Source organism: Phoenix dactylifera, chromosome 11 (genome assembly GCF_051530095.1).
Source record: "Phoenix dactylifera cultivar Ajwa chromosome 11, Ajwa_hap1_PhDact_Kaust_v1.1, whole genome shotgun sequence".
Lineage (NCBI taxonomy): Eukaryota > Viridiplantae > Streptophyta > Magnoliopsida > Arecales > Arecaceae > Phoenix > Phoenix dactylifera.
Window position 1 is genome coordinate 3,273,673 of NC_143200.1, and position 11,328 is coordinate 3,285,000.

Consider the following 11,328-nt stretch of genomic DNA (forward strand, 5'->3'; position numbering starts at 1 on the left):
TTCTGGAGTGAAGGAATTGGTTGCATTACTAGGGCTGACAATCATTCATGCTCTTTTGCATCATATAAATTTGGGGACAAATAGAAACACCTTTTTCACAAAGCGGATGCCGTTATGGGCCCGTTCTTTGGTGGGTAAATATGATAGGAAAGTTGATCGACCTTCCCATTAACCAACTTACCCAAGTTCTTATGCTTCTCTAGGTGGGTCAGTTATTTTTCCATATGTAGCATTTACCCATGAAGTGGGGTAAAAGTCTTACCCGCTTGGAAGGTTGGTAAGCCATTTTTCTATTAGTTACTAAAATAATCTTTTTATTTTGCTCCAAAAATACCCCTCACCCTAATATTATATTCTATAATTATTATATAATAATATAATATAATAATGTCATACAAATTAATATAATATAATGTAATATATTATATCACATGTATTAATTACATAATATAATATATAATATATATAATATAATATAATATTATTATATATAATATTTATATAACAATATATAATTATTGTTATATATTTATTATAACACGTATATAATTATATATATAGGGTATTATGGGAAATATGGATAGGTCTAATAATTTACTCGAGAGAGTAGTAATGCAAAAGAACATGGGTAACAGATTATGGAGCCACTTTCCAATGCATAAAAGAACATGGGTAGATTATTTTCTTGTTTAAATGTTGCCCGAGGAACAACTACTCAAGAAAAAAAAATTCTTAAGTAAGTTTTTTACCCCCCCAAAGAATGGACCTTATAGGATATTATAAAATAACATGTAAAAATGAGGCAATCATTGCTTTGTGCAATGGCAAAAGGCAGGATAAGCATGATGGCACGGATTTGAGTCATGGGCAATCACTTTGTGTGAAAAAAAAAAAAAACCAAAGGTTGGGTCTGTTCCTAGTCCGCCCCACTTAGAACATTGGATCGTCTGGAGTCTGGACCATAAATAGGTAATGCTCTTCGCCTTGTACGATACACTACCGACCAGTATGACAAACTGTGGATTAAAGGGTTGAGAGAAATGTATATCAAGGGAGTAAAAATAAAATTTAAATCACAACTTATCAAGTAAAGAGAGTTCCTTGATTGATTGGCTCTAGCATTTTTCCATAAAATTCCCTCTTGTTACGACTATAGGTTAGATAAGAAGATAAAAAGACTAGAAGAGAAGGAAAAATTATGGAGTAAAGGAGTTGGCTGTATTACTAGGGCTGACAATCATTCATGCTCTTTTGCATCATATAAATTTGGGGCAAATAGAAACACCTTTTACTCAAGCATATGCCATTATGGGCCTATTCTTTGGTGGGTAAATATGATGGAAAAGTTGATCAACCTTCCCATCGACCAACTTACCCAAGTTCTCGTGCTTCTTTAGGTGGGTAAGTTAATTTCATGGTAAGTTAATTTTACCTATGAAATGGAGGAAAAGTCTTACCCACCTAGAAGGTGGGTAAGTCATTTTCCTATTAGTTAGTAAAATAACCTTTTTATTTTGCTCCTAAAATACCCTTCACCCTAATCTTATAATATTATATAATATATAACAATATTATATAATATATTATTATAATATACTTTATTATATTACATATATAATATATATTATATTATATTATATTATATATGGAATATAATATAGTATATTATAATAATATTTATATAATAAATATCATTATATATTTATTATTATAAATATATAATTATATATATAAAGGGTATTATCGGAAATATGGATAGATCTAGCAACTTATTTGAGAAAGTAGCAATGCAAAAAAACATAGGTAACAAATTTCAGAGCCACTTTCCAATGCATAAAAGAGGGTAGATTATTTTCTTGTCTAAATGTTGCCTGAAAAACAATTACCTAAAAAAATATAGACTCCTAGGTAAGTTGTTTATCTCTCAAAGAATGAGCCTCATAGGATATTATATAGTAACATGTAAAAATGAGGCAATCATTGCTTTGTGCAATGGCAAAAGGCAAGATAAGCATGATGGCATCGATTCAAGTCTTGGGCAATCACTTTGTGCAGCAATACCAAAGGCTAGGTTTGTTCCTAGTCCGCCCGTCTTAGTACACTGGATTGTCCGGACCATAACTAGGTAATGGTCTTTTTCATGAAGATGGTTAATACATGATAATGTAACATGTAAGTGGGGACAGACAAAATACCTCTTATAACTTATGAGTATGCCATCATTGGTTATCATACAGTAATATGTACAGATAGTTGTTGATAGTTAATACAACAATTAATATATTACATATTAGTAGTTGAGGTAGCACAAGGTGTAGCCAACAGGTATTATGACCAACTAGACTATGCTAAGCATTGAAGGAGCCAGCAGATTTGCAGGCGAAAATTGCAGTAAGCAAAATTTTGATTTATATCCATCTCGTGAGCAAGCATGTGAGCTAATGGGATTCAGAGATTTTCCGCAGATTTTCTTATATTTTTTTATTAGTGACAATATCAAATTTTAGTCATGTTTCTATATTTGTAATAGAATGATTCTAGTATGTTTTCTTATTGAGTTCTATTTCGAGTATGATTCTGCATCGAGTTTAATGCCCAAATGAGGGTTAGGGTATCATGCCCTATAAATTTGCATGTAAATAAGGGACAATCTTTGAGATATTAATAAAATTCTTTTCGAGAGAATTTTTTTCACCAAGCGAAAAATTCAATCCATTTTTTTCTATTTGCATGTTGATCTTCGAAGCATAACCTCGTCGATTAAATTGCTCCTTCCTTTTTCCACTACGTTGGTATCAGAGCTCGAGTTTCTGATATGATTCGAATGGCTCCGAAGAAGAAGCAGACGATGCAGGTAGCCATGGTGGGAACCACACAAGGAAGCAGATCAGTGGTGGATGCGGCAAAGATCTGACGCCAAATCGAAGCCCTTACTCGACAGCTTCATGCAACCGAACCTCCCTTACGTGTGGAAGAGGTCGAGGAGGATGAGGATATGCCCAACCCTTTCCATGAGATCGCACCAAGGGCATGGAGGGGAGGCCGACCTTTGGCGGGGATCCAAGACAATGGGAGTAGGGTCTCAATATCGATTTGCCTAAGTTCTTAGGGAGTTTGACCACGGAGTTCCTAAATTGACTCTATACAGTCGAGGAGATCCTTGAGTTCAATGAGATTTCAGACGATAAAAAAGTGCAGTTGGTGGCAACCAGGGTCTGCCGTACCGGTCGGTACATACCGGTACCGGATCCTACCGGTACGGTACAGCTACATATTTCGGTACCGAACCGTACCGGCCCGTACCGACCGGTACCGAACCGTACCGGCCCGTACCGGCCGGTACCGGCCCGTACCGGCCGGTACCGGCCCGTACCGGCCCATACCGACTCGGTACCGGCCCGAACCGACCAGTCCGTACCGGCTTCAATTTTTTTTTGGCTTTTAACTCCATCGGTACAGTACCGGTTCGGCTCGGTTTGGTTCGGTACCGTACCGGTACCGATGCCCACCGGTACATCGGTATAGTCGGTACCGCGTACCTTGGTGGCAACACGGCAGCATGTCAGGGCAGCTGCATGGTGGCGCCAATTGAAATTCATGCGGGAACATAGCGGCAAGCCGAAAATCACTAATTAGGAAAAGATGAAGAAGAGGATGCATTGTGAGTTCCTTCTTTATAACTATATTCGTACTTTATATCATAGATTACAAAATCTAAGGCAAGAAAGTGACTCATTGCTAATTTTTCTGAAAAATTCAATGAATTGGTTACTGAGAATGATTTGGCTGAATCTGAAGGATGTTTACGCCAAAGCATTCAAGATGAGTTGTTATTGAGCGACTATTGGTTAGTATCAGAGGTGCATCAGTGAGCTCTAGTGATAGAAAAGAAGTCGCAAAGAAACCGGCAAGTATCGATTTCACAGGATGCTAAACTATCAGGCCGAGTTTCTAGAGGAGGTAATTTTGCTAGTCCTGAGGGCACCATAACATTAAATACAACTTAGAATCGAACTCTGTAGCCAATTCAAAATGCACAAGGTTGGATATGATTCTTTCAGTGTGGAGAACTAGGTCACAGAGCTGCAGATTGCAAGAAGCCAAAGAGGCGAGAAGGGAAACATTATTGATTGCTGAGGATGAGGAAGAGGAACTTGCAAGTCATGAAGTGTTGTCTGTTTTTGACGACTATGAGCACAAACTAGAGGAGGAGATTGTGCATGGAGATGTCGGGGAATCTCTGGTCATACGATGGACACCGCAGGATGAGTTAGGAGATGATTGGTTGCAGAATAACATCTTTCGCACCACCTGCACAATTAGGAAAAAGGTATGCAAGATGGTTATTGATAGTGGTAGCTATGATAATCCGGTGTCAGAAGAGGCTGTGGCCAAGTTGCAGATGAACACAAAAAAGTATCCTCATCCATATAAGCTAGTCCAATTAAAGAAAGGTAGCGAGGTTGTGGTGTCGAATAGGTGTTTGGTATCATTCTCGATTAGCATGCAAGTATAATGATCGAGCTTGGTGTAACATTGTGGCTATGGATGCCTCTTATCTTCTTCTGGGGTATCGTTGGCAATATGATAGAGGTGTAATGCATGACGGAAGGAAGACCACTTACTCATTTGTCTGAATGGGACCAACATTGTGTTAGTACCATCGAAGGAAGTGATACCTCCTAAGCCACAATCTCGGGACAATAGCGGTTTTCTTACTCAAGCACAATTTACTGTGGTTGCTTAAGAGTCTGGCTTGATCGTGGTTTTGTTAGAAAAGGAAGCTGTGGAAAATAGTGACATTCCAAAGATGGCTCAACCTTTTATTCAAGAGTTCGCTGATGTCTTTCCCAAGGAGCTTCCATCCGGATTACCCCCACTTTGAGATATTCAGCACAACATTGACTTGATTCCAGGAGCTAGTCTTCCAAATCAAGCCCACTATTGGATGAGCCCTACAGAGCATGTAGAGTTGTCCAGGCAAGTCTACGAGCTTTTGGAAAGAGGATATATTTGGAAGAGCATGAGTCCTTATGCAGTTTCGTCCCTCCTAACTCCAAATAAGGTTGGAACTTGGCACATGTGTGTGGATAACAGAGCCATAAACAAATAACGACAAAGTATTGCTTCCCAATTCTGAGGTTAGATGATATGTTAGACCAGCTGTTTGGAGCTAAGATGTTTCCAAGCTAGATTTGAAGAGCGGGTATCATCAATTAAGGACAAAGCCAAGGGATGAGTGGAAAACAACCTTCAAAACATGTGAGGGATTATATGAATGGCTGGTGATGCTATTTGGACTGTCAAACACACCTAGTCCATTCATGAGAGTCATGAACTAGGTATTGAAAATTTGAAACCATACATTGGAAAGTTTGCAGTTGTTTATTTTGATGATATACTCATATATAGTCAAAGTGCAGAGGAGCTTGTGCAACACTTGCATGAGATACTAGTATACTACAGACACTTTGCAGGAAGAAGTTATATGTCACCATAAAGAAGTGCATTATTATGGCTGATCAATTGTTATTTTTGAGATATCTTATATCTGGAGATCGTAATACTATGGACCAATCCAAGGTGCAGGCTATTGTTGGTTGGTCAGGACCTAAGATTTTTCAAAAAACACGGACTTTTCATGGGTTGGATTCATTCTACCGCAGATTCATTTGCAATTTCAGCACAATAATGGCTCCATATATAGATTGTATGAAGAAGGCGGTTTAGTTTTGAGTTCCCACCTGATGCCATACGAGTTTCATGAAGATTAAGGTGAGGTAATCGGCAACTCTTATATTGGCTTTGCCAGATTGTGAGCAAGTCTTCAAAGTGGATTGTGATGCTTCCAAGGTGGGTATTGAGGCAGTCTTGAGCCAGAGGGGGAGACCAATCACTTACTTCAGTCAGAAGTTGAGTGGGCCAAGCTTAACCATTCCACATATGATATCGAGTTTTATGCTATGGTGCAGAGACTCAGGCATTGGCAACACTATCTTTTGTATCAAAAATTTATTCTACATTTCGACCACGAGGCTCTCAAATATCTCTTGGCCAGGACAAGCTCAGTTCACGTCATGCTAAGTGGTCAAGTTATCTGCAGGAGTTTACATTCATGCTTCACCACAAATCTGGTATACAGAACCGGGTAGCAGATGCTTTCAGACAGCATATATGTTTGCTTACCACCATGTATGCTACCATAGCAGGTTTTGATATTTTCAGAGATACGTTGGCTACTGGTCCATACTTTACTAGTGTTCTTAATGAGGTGCAATCTCAACAACATGATGACTTTCAGTTATAAGATGGCTTCTTGTTTAAAGGGACTCGATTATGTATTCCTGATTGTTCATCGAGGCATAAAATCCTACGAGAGTTGCATGGAGAGGGTCACTTTGGTCGAGACAAAATATATCAACTTGTATTATTGGCGTAAGCTAAGAAGGGATGTAGAGAGTTATGTTGAGCGATGCCATCTGTGTCAGGTGTCTAAACTGACAGTAACAAATGCAGGAGTGTACATGCCATTGCCAGTACCAGATGCACCATGGACTCACATCAGCATGGACTACGTATTGGGCCTCGCAAGAACTCAGCATGGCTTTCCATGCACAAAATATTGGAATAACAAAATTTGCTTTGTAAATAAATTAAACAACTTTGCAAGGAAATAATATATGTTGATAGTCAGAATGGCAAAATCATATTTTTGTTTGAATGATGATATGTGAGGGACAGTTATACTGTACAACATTGTTGCTCTTGTGTTGCCTCCATTTAGTTTATTTGCTTTGTAGAGACCAAAATTCATATGCTTAAGATATTCAAACTTTCTTGTTGTGTAATGCTTTGAAGAAGTACCTATAATGTTAATGGTACTTGTAACATCTTTTTGGTTTATAGGTTGCCCGTGGTGATAATAGTGGTGGAGAAGCCATCCCAATGCTTCTAAGAATTCCTAGATTTTCAGACCCTTGGGGTGGCTATGACATGATTGGTTTTGGTGATATTCTATTCCCTGGCTTGCTTGTTGCTTTCAGTTTCAGGTATCTTCATTAATTGTTGAACTTTTATGTGTTAAAAGTCTTTTTTACCACACATTTTGAGGATCCTTGATACTGTATTTAATAGTTTTATGGTGCATATAGTTTATTATCTAATTGAAGAATCCTGACTTACAGATGTCAGGTCATTTTCTGATTTCACTTCTAAAGAATCATGTCATATGTTAGTTTTACCAAATCTACACATTATATTATGAACAAAAATAATATTAACTTGACACAAATATTAATTGGAGGAGACAATGGTTAAGGAACTAGTCCATTTTGACAGTACCGAATTGGATCAGAGAGAGGCTGTCTCACACCCCTAACCTGTCACCCGGCTTGGCCATGTGACATGGCTACATGATCCCTAGAGCATGGCCCTAGAGAGCATGCAAGGCCAATAGAATTAACAAAATTCCAATAACATCAGAAATTTAAATAAAGACGTGCCATAACTATAATAATCCAACTAAATAGTTCCACCATTAACAAGTAGTAAATTTGTTCAACTACATAAATCAATTGTCCATCTGGTATCAAAAGTAAACTAATTGACTAATCCATCACATAACGGTCATCTCCAGCTATCCTTTATTAGGTATCTTGTGACTATGGAAAAAGGTACAACAAGATGATATGAGCCAACATCTCAGGGAGAATTTCCCCCATACACATAAACATGTATTGAATGAAATAAATTGTCTAACAAGTGCAGCACTTAAAATTAGATAAAGTAATCAACATCATAAGATACACATTCAAAATAACTGTAGGGAACAATAGATAATAATGACCCAGCAAGTTGATTAATAACTCATACATTCATTAAATTGTGCATTCATGGTTATAATTATATGTCCGAGATCCAATTCAACAGATATTAGTTAACAGATCTAATTTATTTTGAATTTGGCTTTGGGCTAATCATGACCATATTTCCAGCTTGTGATGGGGCAATGATAATGCCACATCTCTAGCCCCAATGATTTTAACAAGATTAGCCCATAGCCTACCATCCATACTTATCAAGAATGCATATCAATTATTTTAAATTAGTTTCAGATTTGGACTATCGACAGTCACGTTTCTAATTCATGACGGGACAATAATAGTGCCACATTTCTAGCCAATGATGGGGCAACAATAATGCCACACTTCCAGCCTATGACAGAGCAATGATAATGTGGCAAGTCCATCACCACCACCAACCATCAAAATTATGCGAGTTTCATTTTATATTATTTTCATGCATCCATCATGCTTGTAATAAGGCATACAATAAAATTATTAGTTCATTTACCATCTGCCATAAACATAAGCATATCAAAATGCACATTCATATAAGGAAGCATGCAAAGGGGAAAATCCCTACTTCTATCGGTAGTGCAATGAGTCAACTTGGTTTGAGTGGCCATGCCTTCTTTCCTTTCTTTTGCCTTGTCTGAGTGGATATTTGGGCCACTAGCTTCTTAATGTTGCCCAAGCCACCTCCCTAACTTTCTTGGTTGGCTTTGATAAAATGATACCTGATGGAATTTCCACCATTTTGCATTAAAAAATATAACAAATATGATGCATTGCTTAAAAGATTAAAGGGCTATCTTAATATAAATATCAAATTCTATGAGATCATATTATGATGAGAAAGACTAAAGACCTATTTCTAGTTGTTCTTATAGTTGCAATAACTACTATTTCTTTGATTTATGCATGAATACTTCTTTTTCATAAGGATATGGATTAAAGACTTATGCACATACACATACATAGAGGCAGAGAAGTGGGGAGGGATGGAGGTCCATTGGGACCTCAGAAGGTTGCAGGTAGAGAGCTTGATCTAGGACTTGGGAGGAGGAGACATTGTGCAAAAAGAGATTTCTATTCTAGATAGGATCTTGAGAAGGGAGAGATCAACCAAATTTTACTGCAGGATTGAATGGGTTAACTGGGTAAGGTGAAATTTTGAGGCTTGGAGAACAGATCTGCTTAGTAGATCCACCTGCATTGACAAAGGGTGCTATAGAAGTCTATCCACAACAGCTGTACTACCCATATATATAATATCTCAAAGTGATGTGTTTTAGCTATAGGAATATTAGAAAAACCACTGATCACTTTACCACCAACAACAATCCTTGGTTGCCCAATGTCTGCATCTGAGTTCAACATTACTACACTATTTTTATGTCCATTTCCATGTTTCTCTATTTTTTTCATCCAATTCCTCATAACCTTTGAACTTCTAAAAAATTTGAAAGAGCTTTCTTACTAAAAGGACAAAAGAATGGTGATCTCAATGGAACCTAAATTGTATTACAGAATTAGTTAGAGAACTCTTTATTGTACCCTTAGTTATAAATGCTACAAAAACTATCACGTCATTAACAACATTAATGACCAAAAAGCTTTGTATGATCAGCATATATATAAAAAAATATGCTTGTCTTGTCTATCTTGTCAAAGCACAATGTCTAAATGCCTCTCTCTATGCGTGTTAGAAGTTCCATGGGAACTGCTGCAAGTAATATGTAAAGAACTCTTAATATAGTGAAAATTTTTAAATGGCAAATCTTTTATAGAAAACCACAAGATTATGGAATTATATTGATTTCACATATTGTATGATCTCTTGGACGTTGCTGTATTAGCAAAAACATGCTTTGATTCCTTTCTCTTTGCAAAAAGGTATTGGTATTAGTATTTTGAATATCATTATAAACAATTTTGGTGGCGTTTCGTGACCCAAATGGCATCACCAAGGTGATCTTAGATCACCAATGATCCTATCCTGAGGTAATCTGATCCCCAATGATCTAAGGTCACTATGTTTGGTATGCTATGTTCCAATGATTAAAGTTTCCTGAGTAACCTATTTGGCATTCCATCAGAATCCAAGATTATTGACCATACAATACCAAAACTATCCTTGATATATGCCATCAAATATATTTACTAATCATATAAAATATATTATAATAATTATTAATATATTTACTAATGTAGTAATTTATTAATATATTCCATAAAAATATATTTATTAATCCTATAAATTATCGATCCTATAAAAATATTTAATTTTCGTTATATAATTAATATTTTCATTTTTACTTATAGTATATTAATTTTGTTATGATTAGGAAAATAGGACAAATACAAGTAATATATTAATAATTTTGTAAAATAAATATAAAGTGCAATAATATATTTCTATTATAATTTACAATTATAATGGAATAATAATATGACAATATTAATATATTATAATATAAAATTTATCATAAATACAATATATATAACATATACAATTTTGATATGTTATATTAGGTATACCGATATGCCAATTTTTTTCACCGGACTGAGAGGTATTTTTGTCCCCAAATTTTAGCTTAAGATCACTGTTCTTAGGTGATCTTGGATACCTGGCCTCAAGGATAGGTTTAGGTGGTGATTTGAGTGGGGGTAATTTGGGATCATTACCACGTAAGATCACCATAGTGCAACCAAATATGGTGATTTTATCTCAGGCCATACCAAATGCCTCCTTAAAGAATCGAGGTGCTGTTGAACACAACATGGGTTGATGCATTGTGGGCGCATGCATAGTGCCATTACCACTCTCTGGCATCTTTTGGCATGGGGTTTTTTCCTTGTATTTTCTTTTCTTTTCTATAAGTATGATACTTTGAACTTCTTTCTAGTGTATTTTTAAGAGTTGTTTCATGCATTACAATAATAATTTGAATCCTAATAGTTTATCATATATGTCTTCATTCAGAGTTTTGTTATCTACCATTTGAAATGTATGAAAACTTGGGTCTAAATACCTTATGTATCTCAAACATCATATTCCTTTTCTTTGGTGTCCAACAATTATTTAGAACATTTGAATGGGTAATAAATACTAAGATAAAGCATGCAATTCTGCAAGTGAGTGGTAATGAATGTAAGTGGTGTTTTGGGTAAATTTGCCTAGTGGAAGTATAGGTTCACTTCTAGTGCTATCTTTTAGATTTAGATACAGAACGTCAAATCTGAGATAATCGCAATCTAGAATTTGTACAAAAGGCCACAATCCTTGGTTTTTGTTATGTGGAAACTCCTAAGTAACTTAGTATGATGAAAACAAAAATTCAGTATTGCAGGTATGAACAAGTTTATAGCTTTACCATTACAAGGTTGTTACATGTCGTAAGAAAAGATCTTGGATAAAAATATAAATAGAGTCAATAGTTTTCAAAATTCAATAAAGTGCTACTTGAATCTGATTGCAGATAGA

General features: G+C 36.1%; 1 protein-coding gene across 6 annotated transcripts in view; it reads left to right on the forward strand.

The window, feature by feature from the left end:
* Positions 1–11,328, forward strand: part of LOC103715213 (signal peptide peptidase-like 2) — a 52,469-nt gene that overhangs the window by 35,962 nt on the left and 5,179 nt on the right. For all 6 annotated transcript variants that reach the window (XM_088706409.2, XM_008802773.5, XM_089926330.1 and 3 more), the window contains one exon: positions 6,907–7,049. In XM_088706409.2, coding sequence (XP_088562535.1) covers positions 6,907–7,049 — 143 coding nt within the window. The remainder of the gene's footprint in view (positions 1–6,906; positions 7,050–11,328) is intronic.